General features: G+C 41.4%; 1 protein-coding gene across 5 annotated transcripts in view; it reads right to left on the bottom strand.

The window, feature by feature from the left end:
• FBXL20 (F-box and leucine rich repeat protein 20) overlaps positions 1-22,114 on the bottom strand; it is a 53,803-nt gene that overhangs the window by 10,049 nt on the left and 21,640 nt on the right. For 3 of the 5 annotated variants that reach the window (XM_058676692.1, XM_004591139.2, XM_058676693.1), the window contains exons 2-9: positions 21,466-21,527; positions 17,263-17,317; positions 13,024-13,098; positions 11,142-11,236; positions 9,518-9,586; positions 5,554-5,649; positions 4,033-4,159; positions 1,244-1,318 (exon numbers count right to left, since the gene is read on the bottom strand). In XM_058676692.1, coding sequence (XP_058532675.1) covers positions 1,244-1,318; positions 4,033-4,159; positions 5,554-5,649; positions 9,518-9,586; positions 11,142-11,236; positions 13,024-13,098; positions 17,263-17,317; positions 21,466-21,527 — 654 coding nt within the window. The remainder of the gene's footprint in view (positions 1-1,243; positions 1,319-4,032; positions 4,160-5,553; positions 5,650-9,517; positions 9,587-11,141; positions 11,237-13,023; positions 13,099-17,262; positions 17,318-21,465; positions 21,528-22,114) is intronic. The other 2 variants (XM_058676696.1, XM_058676694.1) reach the window with 1 other exon arrangement.

Genomic DNA, 22,114 nt, shown 5'->3' with positions numbered 1-22,114 from the left:
CTGAAAACAAGCCATTGTACTGACAAGGGAAGGGGAGCCACGGGGATCTACAAATGGGCAGATGTAGCTAGCCTGTGGGCCCGCCACTGCACAACTCCTTTTCCCTCTTCTGTTTTCAATCCCATGAGGCAGTACTGAGAATGCCGATGAGGAAAATCATACTGTTAATACATCTTTAAAATACTAAAATTCACTCAATTTTTGTTTTCAAATGAGTAAAAACAACACAAAACAAAGATGAAACCAAAGTAAATCTAGAAACGGTGTGGATGTATTGTGCACACACGACAGTGCACACAAACATATACATCTCATTGGAAGCTGTCCAGGAGTTGTTTTTTTTCTTTCGTCACTCTAAAATGATGACTTCATTTTCACAAGTTATGTTTGCTTTCTCAAGGTAAACATTTCCATCTCATGCATACAGTTGTGGAAATTCCAGCCAGCAACCGTGGCAAGGAGTATTATCAGGCAGAGATGGTCACGAGAGAAAAGGAGGAAGGACGTGCACACTTGCAACTCAGCCTTCCATGCTTCCCCTCAAGGGCTGAGAGCACATGCTGCTGAAAATGCACAAAATGTGGCATTTTATAAATCCCTTTTGGTTGTCAAGTTCCAAGTAACCCATCATGCAGGGGAGAGTGTAAGCAGCAGGAAGCTTATCACCCACAGGAGCAAGGGAAACCCTCACCAACTGTTTCTTAGCTAGCAGTGGATTTCACTCCAACGCAACACATTTTCAAGAAAACAAACAAAAAATAAATAAAACGAAAGCTAAAGGTGTTTCAATGATGTAAGCCTCTGTATAATTTCAGAAAATTGAGTAAAATTCCGCCTTTGGGCAGACACAAGAAAGCTGAAGGCCTGAACCAGCTGAAATGTTAAATAGAAACACCATGGAAAGTTACTTCAAGAGCACACATGCCCTGACACCTTGTAGCCTGGTGATTTCCCACAGACGTGACCCATAGGCATAGCTCAATGTGTTATAAAGTGTAAGTGCAGTTTTAAATGATAATCTTTGTGAATAATGTATTTTTAAAAAATCAGTTTTCTTAGGTAGCCAGAAAGGGTGTAGAGTTTCTGTTTGCAGATCTTAAATTCTGCAAAGGCTGTCCTCTCAAGTATGCAGCAAGTCAATGTGTGCCCGCTGTGTCCCTTGGGTTGTAGTGGAAAGATCACTGGCCTCAGTGAATGAGCTGTTAATGACAACATTACAGAAACTGTGGGAAGAGGTGCTCACCAGGCAAGTCTGTAAGTTCAAAGTCACCAACTCAGGACAGTGTGCACCTATGTACTTCAACGCTTCATCTTCTAGCTAGAATAATTTTAAAGAGAAAAAATGATTATTAATTTTGTTTCAAAGGAGAAAGATTTAAGAACATTCACATCCACCAACACATTATAAACACAGTTAACAAAGTTTTAAAGGAATAACGAACTATGTCCACAATAAGAGAATGGTTCCTAGCATTAGTGGGGTAGGTGCTATCTTTTTGTCTTCAGCAGTTCTGAACAAATCCAGTTCAAACTAGCAATAGCCTGATGTTGGGTTACTGGTAATTTTTTAAATTAATAGTTTCAGCAATATTAAGTTCATTTCAAGTTCAAATTGCTGAAAAGAAACATTGCCTAGTATTTATGATTTTTATATTTAACAAATTTAATTCACCTCACAGTACTTTGCTGTGGGATGATGAAACAATTTTTATGCTTCAGTACCTTCATAAAACCTTTTTTTTTAAAGATTTATTTTTTATTGGAAAGTCAGATATACAGAGAGGAGGAGAGACAGAGAGGAAGATCTTCAATCTGATAATTCACTCCCCAAGTGGCTGCAATGGCTGGAGCTGAGCCAATCCGGAGCGAGGAGCCAGGAGCTTCTTCCGGGTCTACCACACAGGGTCCCAAAGCATTGGGCCATCCTCAACTGCTTTCCGAGGCCACAGACAGGGAGCAGAACGGGAAGTGGAACAACTAGGATGCAAACCGGCACACATACGGGATCCCGGCACGTTGAAAGTGAGGACTTTAGCCACTAGGCCACCGTGCCATGCCCCATAAAGCCTTTTTTAAAGAAGTATTTATTTGAAAGTCTGAGTTACAGAGATGGAGAGACAGAGCTATCTACTATGCATTGATTCATTGCCCACATGGTTGTAATAGTCAGAGCTGGCCTTGGCTGAAGCTAGGCACCAGGAATTCAATCAGGGTCTCCTATTTGAGTGTAAGGGGTCTGAGTGCTTGGACCAGCTTCTAGTCTTTTCCCAGGTACATGAGCAGGTATTGGAACACAGGTGAAACAGCTGGGATAGGAACCAAAGACCATATGGGATGGCGGCACTGCAGGTGGCAGCTTAACTTGTAATGCCACGACCCTACCCTTCCAAAGCTTTTTATAAAGAAGTATTTGAGAGAAAGAGTTAAAAAAGAACCTTCAGTATTTATCTGCTGCTGGAAGTTCAGTGCCATGCTTACATCTGTTCCGAGAACAGCTGGAAGTCACTGATTATAATGATAACAGTCACATTGGTATCTTTCAGGATTCCAAAAATAACCAGAAAACTCAAGCTGTTATTTTAAGGCAGCCCTATATTCGAAGCTGTTTCAAATAAGAGAACTTCTCCCATGAAGGTACAAGAATGCGGACACCTTAAATGGAATCTAAGGTATCAGTAATTAAGAGGCAGGTGTTGGACGCAGCAATGAGCACGCCATTTGAGATGCCAGCTTCCTGTAACAGGAGCAACTGGGTCTGGGTCCAAGCTTCACTTCCAACTGCAGCAAGGAAGACAAACGACAGTTCAAGAGCTTAGGTTCCTGACATACACATGGGAGACTCACCCTGAACTCTGGGGCTCCAACTTGCCATTGCATGCATTAGGGGTGTGAACCAGTGGGTAGACAATCTCTCCTTTTTAGTTAAAAAAAAAAAAAAAAAAAGAGGGCCCAGCGCCGTGGCCTACCGGCTAAAATCCTCGCCTTGAATGCACCGAGACCCCATATGGGCGCTGGTTCTAATCCCGGCAGCTCCCACTTCCCATCCAGCTCCCTGCTTGTGGCTTGGGAAAGCAATCGAGGAGCCTTGAGACCCTGCACCTGCAAGGGAGACCCAGCAAGAAGTTCCTGGCTCCTGGCTTCTGATCGGCACAGCACCGATTGTTGTGCTCACTTGGGGAGTGAATCACCGGACGGAAGATCCTCTCTGTCTCTCCTCTCTGTATATCTGACTTTGTAATAAAAATAAATAAATCTTTAAAAAAAAGAGAAAAATTTGGAATTAAAACATATTATCTTAAAAATAAGGAAGAGGCTGATCTCATTTAGCCAGTTACATTTTTAGAATCTGAAACAGATACAAACAGAGCTCCCATGTACTGCTTCACTTGCCCAGCAACCCCAATATGGGAATGTGGGTCCTCCCAGGAGTGGCTTAACAACAATGCCAAATGCTCAACCCTTAAATTTATTCTCTTTTTCTCAGATTTTTAAAATTTTTATGTGAAAGGCAAAATTACAAGGGAAAGGAGAGACAGAGACTGTTCATCTGCTGGTTCACTCCCAAATGGATGTAATGGCTGAGGGTGAGCTGATCTGAAGCCTGAGCACTTCTCTGGGTCTCCCACGTGGCTGCAGGGTCCTAAGGCTTTGGGTCATCCTTAACTGCTTTCCCAGGCTACAGGCATGGAGCTGGATGGGAAGCGGAGCATCTGGGATACCAATCGGTGCCCATATGGGATCCTGGCACATACAAGGTGCGGTTTTAGCCAGTGAGTCATTGTGCTGGGCCTTGGCAAGTTTTATTTTCATCATAAACTCTACAAAATCCTTCTCACACAAGTGTACTTTCAGTGTAATCTTACCCTTCTATTTTGCTGCCCCTGTTAGAACAAGGTGACCTTTGGTCAGAGGTTAATTCTTCTCAGAGGCTCTTTTCTTCTAAGGAAAACACCTCAAGTTTTGGTAGGCATGCATCTCTGGTCAGGGAAACACCTGGTGTTCCTGACTTCCCCAGGCACCCTGGAGCATTACCTGTGTGCAGCCTTTCAGGAACAAGGCCTTGAGACCCCCGCAGCCTCTCACTAGTGCTTGAATGCCATCCTTGGTTACTTGGTCACACCAGGAAATGTTCAACTGCTCCAACAGCGGACACCCCTCGCTTACAATAAAATAAAATCAGACAAAATATTTTTGGTTACTTAGTTAAAGAATGAATAAGCTCCCACTGTCTAATGGAATAATGTATGCTTTTACTTAATGTAGCTTTTGGAAAATAGGTACCCACCTACCAAACAAAAAGGGTGGAAGGGTTTGGCTCCTAAATGCTGTGATGCACACATGGGACTATCTCACGGACAAAGTCCTCTCAAATCTTCAATCTACATTTTTTTAAAGATTTATTTTTATTGGAAAGGCAGATATACAGAGAGGAGCAGAGACAGGAAGATTTTCATATACTGATTCACTCCCCAAGTGGCCACATAAATCAGAGCTGAGCCGATCTGAAGCCAGGAGCCAGGTGCTACTTCCAGGTCTCTCATGTGGGTGCAGGGTCCCAAGATTTTGAGCCATCCTCAATTGCTTTCCCTGGACACAAGCAGGGAGTTGGATGGGAAGTGGAGCTGCCAGGATATGACCATCAGGCCTGAGCAGCCCAAAGCCTTGGGACCCTGCACCCGTGTGGGAGACCTGGAAGCAGTTCCTGGCTCCTGCTTTTGCAGTTACTTGGGGAGTGATTCATTGGACGGAAGATCTTCCTCTCCGTTTTTCCTCCTCTCTGTATATCTGATTTTGCAATAAAAGTAAATGAATTTTAACAAAATGAATCAATAAAAGTAAACGAATTAAAAAAAAAGTTAGCTTCATCCGTGATCCCCTCAGATCTTATCAGATGGGACCAAGGATGAATCTCAACCTTTCTCATTCTTCACAGTCTGACACCAGGGAAGTTCTCTTGCTACAATCCTTTCTACAGAGAACTCAATGCTGGGATGACGCTTACCATGGTCATAGAGGCTTCCTGGTACATACACACACACAGGAGGTTAAACCACATGGAACTGTTACTTTATTTTAACATTTACTGATCTGCTTCTCCCTTAATATCCCCCTTTAACTCAGATACATGAAGGAAACAATGTGGAAATAATAGTCTTACCCACTTTCCTGTAGCCCTTGAACCTTTTTACCCTAATTAACTATGTAAAGATTGTCAAAAATACAATAAAAAAAATGAAAAAAAAAATTACTGATCTATCTTCACCTCTTTGACATAACCTGCCACCTCCCACGATGTGCATTAGCAGCAGGCTGGACTGAAGTGGAGGTGACTCTTCACCCTGTGGGCATCCCAGCAGGCAGCCTGACCTGCACAACACCTGACCCAAGCCTGTTGCTTTTGTTCTTTTTTTTTTCTTCAAAAAATGGTAAAATCTATTCTGAACTAAAGAATATATTCATAACAATTAAATGATTTCAAGTGAAACTTTCTACCTTTTTTAAGGAATGCATTTGTTATGATTAACAGTATAATGTTAATGGTAAGACATTTACCTTAGTGCTTTCAGAGACATGTTTGTGATGGATGTACAGGAAGCCAAGTCTAGGTGCCTGAGTTTTGAACAGAACTTGCTAAGGCTAGTACATGTCCTGGAAAACAGAAAGAGAAAATAATAAAAAAGATAACAGCATAACACTTTATATATCACACAGCATTTGTATTAAGAATGTGCACATATATACGAATTCCCATACTCTTATCTCCCTGCCCCCTACCCAGAGCAGTTACAAATCCTGGGACTTAGTGCACGGAGGGAAAGAAGATGGTGCCTGATTACATCTGTGAATAATAATAGTTAACGGGCCCAGCGGCGTGGCCTAGCAGCTAAAGTCCTCGCCTTGAAAGCCCCGGGATCCCATATGGGCGCCGGTTCTAATCCCGGCAGCTCCACTTCCCATCCAGCTCCCTGCTTGTGGCCTGGGAAAGCAGTCGAGGACGGCCCAATGCTTTGGGATACTGCACCCGCGTGGGAGACCCGGAAGAGGTTCCTGGTTCCCGGCTTTGGATCGGCGCGTACCGGCCCGTTGCGGCTCACTTGGGGAGTGAAACATCGGATGGAAGATCTTCCTGTCTGTCTCTCCTCCTCTCTGTATATCCGGCTTTCCAATAACAATAATAATAACAAAAAAAATAATAATAGTTAACATCAGGATACTACTCAGTCTACTTCTTTTAACTCATCACAGAAAATTCCGAATACATACAACAGAGAATAACAGAGAAGCCACATGTCCCAACTTCAACATCTATAAATATTCTGTTATTTTACCTTCTCTCTTTTGTTCCATTATTTCAACGGAAATCCCAGGCACATTAACATACCAGAAAGTACTTCAATACATATTTTAACAAATACTTTAACTCCTTAATATCACTCATATACCTACTCCATGTTAAATTTTCTCCAACTGTTTTATAAATGCAAATTATCTCTCTCAAGTTGATTTGTTCTAATTAAGGTACAAATGAGTAATTTTAAAAGAAAGACTCCTTTATTTATTAGGAAGAGCTACAGACAAAAAAGCAGACAAAAAGATACAGATGTTCCATCTCCTGGTTCACTCCCAAGATGGCCAACATGGAAAGAAGCAGGCCAGGCAAAAGCCAGGAGCCAGGAGCTTCTCCAAGTTTCCCAATATGTGGCAGAGGCCCAAACATTTGGGCGTTCATCTGTTACTTTTCCAGAACATTAGCAAGGAGCTGGATTAAAAGTGGAGTAAATGGAACATGAATTTGGTATCCATGCGGGATGCCAGTGTTGCAGGTCGTAGCTTTACCTAACTACTCCACACACTGGCACCAAGAGTATTTTTTTTTTTTTAAGAATTATTTATTTTTATTGGGAAGTCAGATATACTGAAAGAAGGAGAGAAAGATCTTCTGTGTACTGGTTTACTTCCCAAGCGGCCGCAACGGCTGGAGCTGAGCTGATCTGCAGCTAGGAGCCGAGAGATTCTTCCAGCTCTCCCACGTGGGTGCAGGAACCCAAGGCTTTGAGTTTTCCTCAACTGCTTTCCCAGGCCACAAGCAGGGAGCTGGATGGGAAGCAGGGCTGCTGGGACACAAACTGGTGCTTATATGGGATCCCGGCGAGCGTGCAAGGTGACAACTTAAGTCGCTAATTAGGCTACTGCGCCAGGCCTGAATTAATTCATTTTTAAAGATTATTTATTTGATTGTTAGATTTATAAAGAGGGAGGGAGATACAGAAAGGGAGTTCACACTTTCATTCCCCAGGTGACCCAGGGCTGGGCCATGCTGAAGCCGGGATCCAGGAGTTTGTTCCAGGTCTTCAGTTGGGTAACAAGCAACGATTTAGTTACTGAGCTAATTAACGGGCCCGAGACATAATATCTTAAATGCTAAGTTAAAATCCATGTATCTGGGTCAGGCGCGATGGCCTGGTGGCAAGAGTCCTCAGCTTGAACATGCCAGGTATCCCATTGGGCACCGGTTCTGATCTCAGTAGCCCTGTTTCACAACCAGCCTTCTGCCTGTGGGTTGGGAAGGTAGTTGAAGATGGCCCAAAGCCTTGAGACCCTGCACCCACTTGGGAGACCTGGAAGAGGCTCTGGGTTCCTGGCTTTGGATTGGCACAGATTTGGCTGTTTCAGCCACTTGGGGAATGACTCATTGGACGGAAGATCTTCCTCTGTCTCTCTTCTCTGTATAGCTGACTTTCCAATAAAAAGAAAACAAAACCTAAACAAACAAACAAACAAAAACACCCTGTCCCTATGCTTATTTTTTAATTTTTTTCCAGGAATGTTCTTTAAACATTCGTTTGTGTTACTTACTGTTGCATAACAAATTATCCACAGTAATCAGCTTAGAGCAAATATTTATCACCTCATTTCTGTGCATCAGTAACACAGACAGTACCCAGGCATGGTCGGTCAGAGTCCTGCAACCATTGCAAAGCTTAATCAGGTTCACACCCTTTTCCAAACTTACTGGGATGATTGTTGGTGGACTTCACAAGATCCTATTACAAGCTGACCAGCAGCTTTTGATAGGTTTTAGTTCCTTGCTGGCTATTGGCTCCAGACATCAGTTTTTAGCCATGTGGGTATATCTACAGGCAGTTATTGGAACAGCTTGCTTCTTTGACAGCCAGGCCCTGAGAAAGCTGAGCAGATCAGAATCTTTCTGTAACCTAACCTCTAAGTGACATACAACCTCTTTCGTTAACAGTGTATTGTTAGAAACCAATCACTAGTCTGGGTGAACTCTGAAGAGGGAAAGAATCACACAAAGGTGTGAACACCAGGAGGCGGGGATTATTGGGAATCCATTTTTGGCATCTGCAAATCACAGAGATGATCATGTGGTTTTTGTCCTTTATTCCAGGTCAGTAAACTATGGCCTGGGGGCCAAATCAAGCCTGCTGCTTATTTTTCCATAGTCAACACATCATGAATGACTTTCACATTTCCAAATGGCTAAAATAAACTCACAGGTTGCAACACTATGATTTGTTAGCATGAAATGGAATTCAAGTCTCAGCATCTACTGGAATACAGCCATGCTTGTATTACCTGCTGACTGTGGTACTCTTGTGGCTGTACCGGACCCTGGAGGATCGAGTATTTTCAATAGACTGCATGGGTCAGAAAGCTTCAATGAGCTAATCCAGCCCCATGTAGTAAAACCTCACTGAGCCCTGCTTTATTCTACCAAGTATTCTAGTCTGGTATTTTATGTTAACTGACTTACAGATGTTAAACCCAATTTGTACTTCTGGGACAAACCCAGATGGGCATCGTTTAAAAAATGTATTTTTAAAGATTTTTTTTGAAGAGTCATAGAGGAAAAGAGGAATCTTCTATCTGCTGGTTCATTTCCCAGATGGCTCCAAAGGACAGAATCAAAGCCAGGAGCTAGGAGTATCATCCAGGTCTCCCACATGAATGGCAGGAACCCCAAGCATTTGCCCAACTTCTGTTGCTTTACCCAGGCCATCAGCAGGGAGCTGGATTGGAAGTGGTGCACCTGAGGCATGAACTGGTTACCCATTTGGGATACTGGCTTCACAGGTAGTGACTTTACCTGAAACACCACAATTCCAACTCCTGTTTTTGAATGTTGATAAATTTAGTTTATTGAAAAAATTTTTTAAAAAGATTTATTTTTACTTGAAAGAGTTACAGAGAGACAGAAGGAGAGATGGAAAAGAACGGTCTTCCATCAGTTGGTTCACTCCCCAAACAGCCAAGACAGCCACAGCTGAGCTGATCCCTGGAGCCAGGAGCTTCTTTAGGTTTTCCCACCTGGCTACAGGGCCTAAGGCCTTCCACTGTTTTCCCAGGCCAGAAGCAGGGAGCTTGACTGGAAATGGAGCAGCCAGGACCTGAACTGTCAGTCAGGCTTTCACTAAGGAAACTGTATGTAAAGGCAGTACACAGCATTCCAGACACAGGGTCTGGGACTTACCCTTCCAGATCTCACAGTACTTACGCATCTGTGGTCTTTGTACATCCATTTAGATTTAGTACTTCAATGTTTCTACAGTTTTGTGCAAAGGTCCTTTACAGAAAAAGAAAGAAAAGTAAAACATTTCAAATGAAACAAGAAATATTCCAGGCCCCTCCCCTGGAAAAGCTATTACTGTGTAACACTGGCTGCTGGTACCTTTGATATTGTGATTTGGTAGGAAAAGTACACATTTGGTCCTCAGCCCTGGTTCTCAGCCCAGGGTTCCTAAAGTCCCTGAAAATTCCTGAGTGATAGGTGTATCTTCAACTATGCCTGTGTAATAAAACTTCCATGAAACACTCTTCTAGGGTCAGTGTTGTGGTGAAAAGGGCTAGGCTGCCACCTGTAGCACTGGTATCCCATGTGGCTAACGTGCTGAGACCTGGCTTCTGTGCTTCTCATTCTGGCTCTCTGGCAACATGCCTTGGCCCAAGTCCTTGGGCCCTTGTGCCCTCTTGGCAGCTCTAGAAGCTCCTGCTCCTGATTCAGGCTGGTCCAGCCCCAGCTCTTGCCATAATTTAGGCAGTGAACCAACAAATGGAAGATCTCTCTGAGATTCTGGTTTTTTGTAACCACTTGACAGGACGGCGGCCTGCCTCAATCCATGAGGCCTGTGCTCCTGGGTGAAAGCCTTTCAGATCTTGCCCTGATTACCTCCAGACCTGACTATTCGTTTGTATTATTTGATTGGTATTATGAATTAAAACAGTTTCCCGAGTTCTGTCAATCACTCCAGTAAACTAACTTGGGGTGGACATTCATGGGAACCCCTGAAGTAAAACCCAATGATCAAAATTATATGGCAACTTAGGATTTCCAATTGGCATCCAAAGTAGCGGCAGTTTGGCAGAACCAAGTCCTTAGAAGGTGGCTAACTTTGCTGTGTCAGAAACTGGACTGCAGGGTGTCTCTTTGATGTCCAGAAAATCAAAGAATTGCTTGTTGGGCAGCAGAAAATCATATACATTTGTTGTATGAATAAGTGTTAAGAATAAGAGTAGCTGAGGATGGTAGAAAACGATCGTAAAATAGCATTTTATCTGTAGTATTTAAAAAAAAAAAAAAACCCATAAGCTAGTAGGCAACAATCTCTGTGTCAACCCAAGTTAGCATTACCCTGTTTCGGGGCCTAGAGCTCATTTTCTGTCTCTGGCTCCTACCTCCAGCTTCCTGGCAATATGGATCCCAGGAGGCAGCAGTCATTCTCTCAAGTTATGGGGTTCCTGTCACCTACATGGAAGACTTGGGTTGAGTTTTCGGTTTCTGTTTTTAGCCTGGTTCACTCTCGGCTGGTGTGTACATAGTGGAAGTGAATAAGAGAATGCAATGCTGCCTCTCAAAACAAACAAAAACAAAAATTACCTTGTCTCTGTTAAAGGAAGTTTATAAAACAAAGCAAAAAATTTTGCTCCAGCCTCCACAAAAATATTTATGTTGGAGATTTTGGCTCTTTTTGGAGAAGGAATTCTTGTATATTCCTGAAATTAACGCTTCCTGACTTCCTCATTTGTGCCGTTAACAGTACAGGATTATAAAAACTGTCAGAACCTTTTCTGAGTGAGATGGAACTGATCTTTATCCAAGACTAGTTAACAGTTGCTTTTACCTTAATGCATTGTCTCCTACTCCAAGACACCCACGAAGACTTAACTTTCTTAAAAAGCCCCCACATCGTTTTGAAATATTCTCCACTACACGGCCCTGCAAAAAAGTTAAAAAGATAACCTTACTGCTTTCGAAGTGGATATATACTTACTCTTAATAATTTTTAAACACAGAGAAAAGGCTCCTAACTTTTAAAAAGACCTAATTTGTTTAATAAGAAAATTAATTTTATCTACTTGGGCTTAGACTCAATGGCACTAAATCTACATGCATGTCCTCCCCGGATAAACCACAGCTACAGGACAACTAAACTGACTTTACATACACTCTAGACTCAATGAATTTAAAAGCTTGCTGAGCGATTTTTGTAGGTCATGTTAGTATAAGCACTTAGATCCACAAAGATTACAGAATTGTGAAAACAAAATCTAGGACAAAGCCTGTGGACACTGTTTGGACAGCACTTTTTGGCATCTGGTGTAGTGGCAAGGACACTAACTAGAATGCCCACATCCCACACTGGAGTAGGGCTCAAGTTGCGGCATTTCTTTTGATTCATGTTTCCTAACACATATCCTGGGAGGCAGTGGTGAGGGCTCAAGTACTTGGCTCTCTGATACCCATAGCAGAGGTCCAGATTAAGTTTTGGACTGCTAGCTTTATGGCAGCCCAACCTGCAGTCACTTGCAGAATAAGTCAGTAGACTCAAGAAATTTTTATATTTTTCTCTGCCTTTAAAATAAAACAAAATAAATCTTTAAGTAAGACAACTGAAGGTTCTTGTAAGATTCTTTTTAACATCATATTACGTGGACAATCAAGTTGGAACTTATATTATCTCCTTATAATAAAGTTAAGGACCAGAGAGTTCAAGCTGAGGTTAAGGTAATTTGCGCTTAAGACATCATGCGTTTCCATTTTAGAGATTAACTGTATTATGGGATAAAATACGGCACTTGGTAGGGCACAGGAGTAGAGAGTGAAAAAAGACTAACAAACACAATTTAATAAAGGACTTCTTTTTTTCATTCCCCACAAAAATTATCTGTAGTGTCCCAAGGACATTAAATGAAGTCTTAATTATGAAATTTTAGTCTTACCTATCTTTTTAATATGACAAAAGTAGGTTACAAAGTTTTTGCAACCTTAATAATTTCATCTTGGTGTGGCATTGTGGAACAACGGATAAAGCCACTGCCTGATGTGCCAGCAGCATCCCATGAACAATGGTTGGAGTCTCAGCTGCTCCACTTCTGATCCAGCTCCCTGCTAATGTACCTGGAAAAGCAGATGAGAATGCCTACATGCATACAGTGGGCCCAAGTATTTGGGCCACTCTCTACTGCTTTCACAGGTACATCAGCAGGGAGTTGGATCAGAAATGGAGCAGGCACGACTTGAACCAGCATCCATGTAGGATGCTGGCACTGCAGGGATGGGCATAACCTACTAACCCATGGTGTCAGCCCCTGTACCTCTGTTTTTCAAAGAAGTAAATCTTAAGAGAAAAGAATCTCATTTCAAGAATACATGCAAATATCAACACCCACCAAGCTGTAATTCCACGTGTTTCCCAGTAAACATATATAAAATAATTTTCTTAAAATGAGCATTTTACATTCCACTACAAAATCAAACAATATCTGGTCCTATCTCAGGACCAACTAATTCTAAATATTTTATTATTGCTTCAGTGAAATAAGTCAGCTCATTCTCAAAAGCTGAAGGAACAGTTGGAACTTTGGAGATTCTTATGGAGTTCAGATGGACTGAAAATCATAGTTTCCCTCTTTAGGGAAAATTAGATTTACATGGTTGGGGCTGATCTCTTTCATCTGTAATTACCGGTAAGAGAAATGAGGCCACACACCACATAATTATACCTCAATATCCCTCTGGAAATCAAACAGGTCAATGCGTTGCCAGTTGCTTCCATCCAGCGCCAGAACATTCCAGGCCTGTGTTGAAGAAAAGAAATGAGCAAAAGCTGAATGAAGAGGAAAAGCCAGCAATACCAAGTCCACAGTTCAACAGAATTAATGACTGAAATAGACTACAAATTATCTCAAGCCAACCACTAACTCCTAAATTGTCAGCATTCATTTGAATCCAGATTTATTATTTTTTTTCCAATCAGATAATTTCATTACATGAGAGGGCACAGAAACTGGCAGCTGCAAAAATTTACAATTACGGAAGCCAGGGAAATTAGGGGTTACGATGAATATCGTAGCCAGAAAGTGTTTTCAAACTAGAAAGTTCAATTTCTAATCTCCATTCCCCCGGGCTAAGCTCCACTCCTGCACTGGGAATAAGCTAAGAGCGAAACCAGAACAAGGGGTATGGCATGCTAAATACAGCTTGTTCACATACATCTGGGACGCACAGGATCACTTGGCTGGACTTCAAGCTGTGATATTTCTCTGTACTTAACACTTTTCTTGTCAGTAGTTTGCTTGCGCAGGTATGTCTGTCACTGAATCATCTTTCCCTTCAACTTGTTACAACTGACAGTTTAAGACTTGTCACACATCTGTTCAACAAGTTAACTATAGTCTGGGCCCAGCAAGGTGGCCTAGCAGCTAAAGTCCTTTCCTTGAACATGGCAGGATCCCATATGGGCACCGGTTCTAATCCCAGCAGCTCCACTTCCCATCCAGCTCCCTGCTTGAAGGCAGTCAAGGACGGCCCAAAGCTTTGGGACCCTGCACCCGTACGGGAGACCCGAAAGAATTCCTGGCTCCTGGCTTGGGATTGGCAGAGCACCGGCCGTTGCGGTCACTTGGGGAGTGAATCATTGGATGGAAGATCTTCCTCTCTGTATATCACACTTCACAATAAAAATGAGCTTTTCTATGCTAAAGGTGAGAATGACTCCAATGCCAGGTAGTTTATTGACCTCATATTTAAAAAGGAGTCAACATTGGTTATGCTCACAGCATACTGCAAAGATTTTTTTTTTAGATTTATTTTTTATTGGAAAGTCAGATTTTGGAGAGAGAAGAGATAGGGAGAATCTGCTAGTTTGCTCCCCAAGTAGCCACAACGGCTGGAGCTGAGCCAATCCGAAGCCAGGAGGCCAGAGCTTCTTCCGGGTTTCCCACGCAGGTGCAGGATCCCAAGCACTTGGGTCATCCTCTACTGCTTTCCCAGGCCATAAGCAGGGAGCTGGAATGGAAGTAAAGCAGGTGGGATACAAACCAGCACCCTTATGGAATCCCGGCATATGCAAGCTGAGGACTTCAGCCACTAGGCTACCACACTAGGCTCAATACTCCATTTCTTATATACCTCACCATGGCAGGCAAAAAATAAAACCTTTAAAAACAACACACTGGGCCTGGCGGCGTGGCCTAGCAGCTAAAGTCCTCGCCTTGAACGCCCCGGCATCCCATATGGGCGCCGGTTCTAATCCCAGCAGCTCCACTTCCCATCCAGCTCCCTGCTTGTGGCCTGGGAAAGCAGTTGAGGACGGCCCAATGAATTGGGACACTGCACCCATGTGGGAGACCTGGAGGAGGTTCCTGGTTCCCGGCATCGGATCGGCGCTCACCGGCCCATTGCGGCTCACTTGGGGAGTGAATCATCAGACGGAAGATCTTCCTCTCTGTCTCTCCTCCTCTCTGTATATCTGACTTTGTAATAAAAATAATAAAAAAAATAAATAAAAATAAAAACAACACATTGAGGAGCTTCTTGGACTACAGTGCATTTCTGAATTGGTATGACATTTCTCATTTCATTACAGTAGTTTACAACAAGAAACACAGAGACTCAGAATAAAATTAGGGACAACAGGTTTCTCTTTGGAATCTACATTAAAAAAAACAAGTAAAAAGAAAACAATCCATATTTAAACAAAAAAATCCATACTTAACAGAAAATTTGTATTGTGTCTTTCCTCAAAATTAATACACTTTAAGGAAGATGATCCTTGCAAATGAACACAATTCAATGTCATTCAAATCAGCCTTTCTGGGGTAAAACGCTAAAAACTACACAGGATTGGACACTGAAATAAGTATTTTGTTTTGGGATGATGCCTCAACCTTAAGAGAAGACAGAAAGGAAAACACATTCATTTGAAGGTTAATGATGACCATGTCTGGACCACAAAGAATACTGAAGAAATATCACGCAATAAATCACTGGGGCCAACATTGTGATGTAACAAGTTAACCCATGGCCTACACTGCCAACATCCGATATGGATGCTGGCTTGAGACCTGGCTGCTCCATTTCTCATCCAACTCCTTGCTAACATGCCTGGGAAAGAATTAGAATATAGATAAAGTGCTTGGGCCCCTGCATCCACTTGGGAGAACCATAAAAAGTTCCCAGGGTCTTCCTTTGGTATGTCAGGGGTCCAGCCTGGTGTGGGCATTTGGGGAACAAACCAAAGAGGGAAGACCTCTCTCTGACTATCCTGCTCTCTGTAACTCTGCATTTAAAAGAAATAGGGACAAGCCTGGTGCCTTGGTTCAGTGGTCAAATTCTCGCCCTGCAAGTGCCGGATCTCATATGGGGACCCTGGGACCCTGCACCTATGCAACTTTGCCTTTCAAATAAAAACAAATAAATCTTAAAAAAAAAAATCATTAAAATCCATCTGTTGGCTCACCCTCCAAATGGCTGTAACGGGCAGAGTGAAGCTGGTCCAAAGCTGGGAGCCTGGAACTTCCTCTGTCCTCCCATGTGGGTACAGATGCCCAAGTCATCCTCCACTGCCTTCCTAGGCTATAAGCAGGGAGTTAGATAGGAAGTGGAACAGCTGGTCCTTGAACAAGTGCCTATATGGGATGCCCATATTATAGGTGGGGTATTAGCTGCTACACCAGTGCACCAGGCTCAACACCCTCATTTTGTTAATTACTACATATCTGCATTACAAGAGATTAGAAATGACTCATAAGGCAATTTTCCCACATCTACTATATTAGCAGCAGCCTATAAAATTATGATGGTTCACTGTTTTGGCATAGCAATATTAACTGATAAAATATAGGTAAAGCACAATGAAAAGATTTAAGGAAGGAAATCTGGTTTGCTCTACAATTATTTTCACTTTTTTACTTTTTTTGAGGAGGTTATAAATCTAGCTGTCATGTTGAGTTAAGGATATGGGGAAAAAATTAGACATATGAAAGCGAAATGTTGGATCCTAGTGGCTGGATTCCTTGCCTTGCATGCACCGGGATCCCATGTCAGTACCGGTTTGTGCCCTGGCGGCCCCACTTACAATCCAATTCCATGCATGTGGTTTGGGAAAGCAGTCAAAGATGGCCCAAAGCCTTGGGACCCTGCACCTGTGTGGGAGACCCAGAAGCAGCTCCCGGCTCATCATCGGCTCAACTCCAGTCACTGCAGCCACTTGGGGAGTGAATCATCAGATGGAAGATCCTTCTGTCTCTCCTCTCTGTATGTCTGACTTTCCAATAAAAAAAACTTTCCAATTAAAAAAAAAGGGGGGGTAAGTTTTGGGTCAATGCCATGGTTTGATGGGCTAATCTTCGACTTCAAAGTGTCAGTATCCTATATGGGAACCAGCTGTGACCTAGCTGTTTCACTTCCCATTCAGCTCTCTATTTCTGGCCTGAGAAAAAAGGAGGACAGCCCAAAGCCTTGGGACCCTGGACCTAAGTAAAACACCTGAAAGAGGCTCCTGGCTCCTGCCTTAGGATTGGCAGCCATTTGGGAAATGAACCCGTACATGGAAAATCTTTCTCTGTCTCTCCTCTCTTGAAATCTGAAAATTTATGTTAAAAATACATCAATTTCAAAAAAAAAAAAAAAAAAGTTATGTGTCTGTATAAAACAAATTAAAACAGAATTTTACCACAATTTGGAGCAAAGCCCAACTTTTAATGAATGTTCATGATTTTTCATGGAAAACCTTAACCTTTGTTAATATTATGAAAATGAGTTAAGAGTTATAGATAGCATGTATATATGTAAATATGGTACAATCTCATCACCAAGTTAGATGTGTTTGAGAATTCTATGGCTGGAATATTCATGCTTTGGAAAATAAAAATAAATAAAACATAAAGTAAATGGTTAGTCCACCGCATGTGTTATCATCATTAGGAAAGGGTCCTCTAAGACATGTCAATTATGCTTACCCTGGAGACTTGAGCACAGCGACACAAGGTAACAACATCCAGGAAAGAAAATATCCTATAAAGAAGAAAGAAAAACAAACTTTTTTTTGTATGATAGTCTTTTATTTCAACCTATAAATAACTGATGTTAAAAAATAATTGATGTTATACACACACATACACATATACCCATAACCTTGAACAGTTTACAAGGATACTATTGCCTGCATAGAACAGTGAAATAAAGTAATTTTGTAATTGATAACATACATAGAAATGCTGCACCTAAGCTTGGATAAATTACACCAAAAGAAAATGATTGCTGATACCATCTTTTTTTGGAAGGGAAATTTTTTCCCTAAAGTTTTTTTTTTCCTAAAGTATTTCCTGAAGTCCTAGTCCTAAGTTTTTCCTAAAATTTTTCCTAAAGTCCTAACAAAGAAATAGGCCCGGGGAAGAGATTCCTTCTAAATAATTTTATCAAGTAAAATGGGTAAAAATAAGCTAATATAATAAAAAAGTTATAAAATGTTAACTCTTCATTTTAAAAAAATTCATTGAGAAGTCAAGAGACAGACACAGATCATCTGTTAATTGATTTATTCCCCCAAATAACAGCTGGGACTAGGCTACACTTCCCGTGTGGGTGACAGGGATGCAAGGAAGTACCTGAGTGAACCAACGGACATAAGATCATTCTCTACATCTCCTTCTATGTGTAAATCTGCCTTTGCAGGGCACACATACTTTCTATTACTCCATGCCTTTCCTGCTAAATGTTTAACACTATTTAACAACACCTGTTACTTATTTGATGTACTTAACAATGGAGAGATTTAATTTCTTTGAAAAGGTAAAGTTCTTTTTTTTTTTAAAGACTTATTTTTATCGCAAAGTCAGATATACAGAGAGGAGGAGAGACAGAGAGGAAGATCTTCCGTCCAATGATTCACTCTCCAAGTGACCGCAACGGCCGGTGCTATGCCAATCCGAAGCCAGGAGCCAGGAACCTCCTCCAGGTCTCCCACGCAGGTGTCAGGGTCCCAATTCATTGGGCCGTCCTCAACTGCTTTCCCAGGCCACAAGCAGGGAGCTGGATTTCTGTATCCTACATCAGAGTACCAGGGTACAAAGCCCAGTTGTCGGGCTTTCAAGGAGAGGACGTAAGCTGCTAGGCCATGCCGTCTGGCCCGAGTCCCCCACTTGGCCACATTTGCTACCACCACCACCAGAATCCAAATCTCTGTATCCCTGGATCAGTATGACCCTTCTTAAAATTTAGTTGAGCGGCAGACATTAGGATGCAGAGGGTTAAGTTGCCACTTGGGAGACCTGCATCCCATATATTACAGTGCCTGGAATGGAGTCCGCCTCCTTTGCCATCCACCTTGCTGCTAACGTGCACTATGAGAGGCAAAGGTAATAGCTCAGCCTGGGAGTTGTTTCCAGACACTCCATATGGAATATTGGTACCCCAGGCTGTGTCTTACCAGCTGTGCAAATGCCCATCCAGTATTTATTTTAGATAAAGGAAAACAAAGAACAGAAAAGCCCAGATAATCAATCACTGCTTCCACCTTAAAGTTCAGAAGGTTCTTCTCCTATCTACTTATACATACACATATTATTTATTACATAAAAATTATAACTGAACTCCCCCAAGAATTGGAAAAACAATGAAAAAAATCACAATCTAAGTATTAATCTTCTTTCTGAAACTGTATTCTGTCTTTTAACTAAAAAGGCATGTGTAGGCTCATGCAGTCTAATTAGTTCATTTCACTTTCTTTCTTTCTTTCACTTTTATACTTACCAGTATCACCTAAACAGAAATCTTTGGTAAAGAAGTCACTTCACACTGACTCTTGGAACAAAAATAGCAACACTCTCTAATAAACACTGACATTTATTTTATAAGAATTATCCCCAGACAGGGGCACATGATCCTGCTCTGAAAAGACATATTCTCAATTTTACATTATGCAAACAGTGCATTCCAGCCTGCTAAATCATTAATTATAATATCCGTTTGAAAAGGAAAAAAGGCCAATTAGTAAGAAAGTTAAACTTAAAAGGAAACAAGAACACTTGCTTAATTCACTGGTAATCGGGCTGCGATGCAAGGCAACAGGATGGTTCTAACAAAGCTCTTTTACTGTACACTACACATACTAGATCGAATGCTGCAATATGCAACTTAAAAATCTGTCCAAACTTAATACTATGTAATCACTAAACTGTAGAGCTAACATAGATACAGCAGATATATATACAAGCTAAGACACAGAAAAACAGAGCAAAAAATATTGACAGTAACAACACAAATCAAGAATGAAGTGTTTACCAGTTCATACTACAAAAAGAAATAAAAGCCCCTTTATTTACTCAAAGTGGAAAAAAATTCAAATAGAAACTCTAGTAAATTACAGTGAAAACTGATGCTAAAATTAAGAGACAAAAATGCGTAAAAGAACATCTACATAACTACAAATACACTAATTACAAACAAAAATAACTTTACATTGTTTACATGAAAGATACACTAACTCATTAAAATTAATATTACTATGTATGTTCTGTTACAGTACATGGAAAAGGATACAAGACTATTTATACAGTTCACTTGCCAAAATGTATAAGCTGATTTTAATTATGAGAATGTATGAGACAAAAGACAAAACTAAATTGAACAAGATTCTATGAAATAAATAGCCATGTTGTTTAAAAGTATTAAGATTATGAAAGACAAAGGAAAGACTAAGGGACTAGCCCAGGTTAGGATCCTGAGTCAGAACAAAGTTTACTAGTGAGACAGTTAAGGAATCTGACTGAGGTTTGCAGATTTATTGATAGGCGTTATGACAGCAAAAATCTCCTCATCCTGGTAACTGTAGTGTTGTTGGTTAAGATGCCAACACGTGAGGTAACTTTTTGTTTAAGTATAACAGTTTCCAAGTGAATGTAAAAGGAACATCTAAAAGGAAAATGCAAAAAATAAAAGTAATATTTTCTTCTTGTTTAAGATTATTTTTATTGGAAAGGCAGATTCAGAGAGAAGGAAAAACAGAGAAAGATCTTCTGTGTATTGGTTCACTTCCCAAGTGGCCGCAATGGCTGGAACAGAGCTGATCCGAAGCCAGGAGCCAGGAGCTTCTTTCAGGTCTTCCATGCAGGGTCCCAAGGCTTTGGGTCGTCCTCGGCTGCTTTCCCAGGCCACAAGCAGGGAGCTGGATGGGAAGTGGAGCTGCCGGGATTAGAACCGGCGTCCATATGGGATCCCGGGGCTTTCAAGGCGAGGACTTTAGCCGCTAGGCCATGCCGCTGGGCCCAAGACAAGAAAAATAATCTTACTGAGGCCTGCTCAATGGCCAAATCCTCGCCTTGCACGCACCTGCATTCCATATGGGCTCCGTGTCCCGGCTGTTCCACTTCCCATCCAGCTCCCTTCTTGTGGCCTGGGAAAGCAGTCAAGGACGGCTTAATGCTTTGGGACCCTGCACCCACATGGGAGACCCAGAAAGAAGTTCCTGGCTCCTGGCTTGGGATTGGCACAGCACCGACCGTTGCGCTCACTTGGAGACTGAACCATCGGACGGAAGATCTTCATCTCTGTCTCTCCTCCTCTCTGTATATCTGACTTTGTAATAAAAATAAATAAATCTTAATAATAATAATAATAATAATAATTTTCAAATAAAGGGCTGTAATCTACCCATACAATCTTTCCTCTGTCTCTCGTTTTCTCTGTATATTTGCTTTTCCAACAAAAATAAATAAATCCTTAAATAAATATATATGTAGAACATAAATTTTTCCACTTTAATTATCTTTACATACATATTTCAACGGAATCAACTGACACTGTTGTCTAATTGAGTATGGCTGTTATAGATCAATACACTGTAGTTGATATTTTATACATTACAGAGTACTGTAAAGGAAGAAATATGACATTATCCCACAGGCTTCTCCCCATGAAATCCCAGCAATAAATACATGAACTGAAGGCATAAAAAACAGACATAAAGGTTAAGAATTCAGATAAAAGACTATATACAATGGGTGGGGGGGAATGCCAGCCTATATAAAATTGTACCATGTAATTCAGAATTAAAAAAAGACTATATACATTTACGAAAATTAATGACAATTCTAAAAATTTTCAAGTGAACAAATATGATGCACATGTACAAAAACTAACATAAATTCAATGTTCAGACTTACCGTAATAGTAGTTCTTTGGGAAGTTTTTTATTGATTACAGCCTCATCACTATTTGAGAACATCTGCAAAAAAAAAAAAATCATGCATCAGTGTTACTTAATATTTTATTATAGTTTAAACATAACTTTCTAAAGTGAGAGCTAAAAAAATTGTATTATAAATCAAAGTTCTACTGTGTTGGGCCTTCAAAGTTGTGATTTTGGAGACTCTTGGACTGGAAAATAATGTCTAAGTCACTGAACATTCCTTTTATTTAGAGAAAAATAACTAAGGGCAGTCAGAAGGATAGGGATGAGGCAGATACTGTTTTATGTACTTGAATTAATGTTTTTAAACTTCACACCATCCCTACTTTCTTCATTTTACAGGATAAGGAAATGTGGTACTGTTCAAGGTCACATGACTTTGTCTGGGGCTCACAGACTAGACACCCACTATGACCCAGAGCCAAACTGGATCCCCTAACCCCTGCGGCTAATGGGTTCAGCACCCACCACACAGGTGGACCCAAGGACATGGGCCAGGAGACCCAGGGCAAAACTGGATTCCGGACCCCTGAGGCTTATGAGTCAATGAGCCCACCTAGGAGAACTGGTCCTCCTCAGTGTAGGGGATGGAGTGTTGGATGGCAGACCATGGTGCACATGGA

This window comes from Ochotona princeps, chromosome 17, assembly GCF_030435755.1.
Source record: "Ochotona princeps isolate mOchPri1 chromosome 17, mOchPri1.hap1, whole genome shotgun sequence".
NCBI lineage: Eukaryota > Metazoa > Chordata > Mammalia > Lagomorpha > Ochotonidae > Ochotona > Ochotona princeps.
This window is presented reverse-complemented; position numbering and strand designations above follow the sequence as displayed.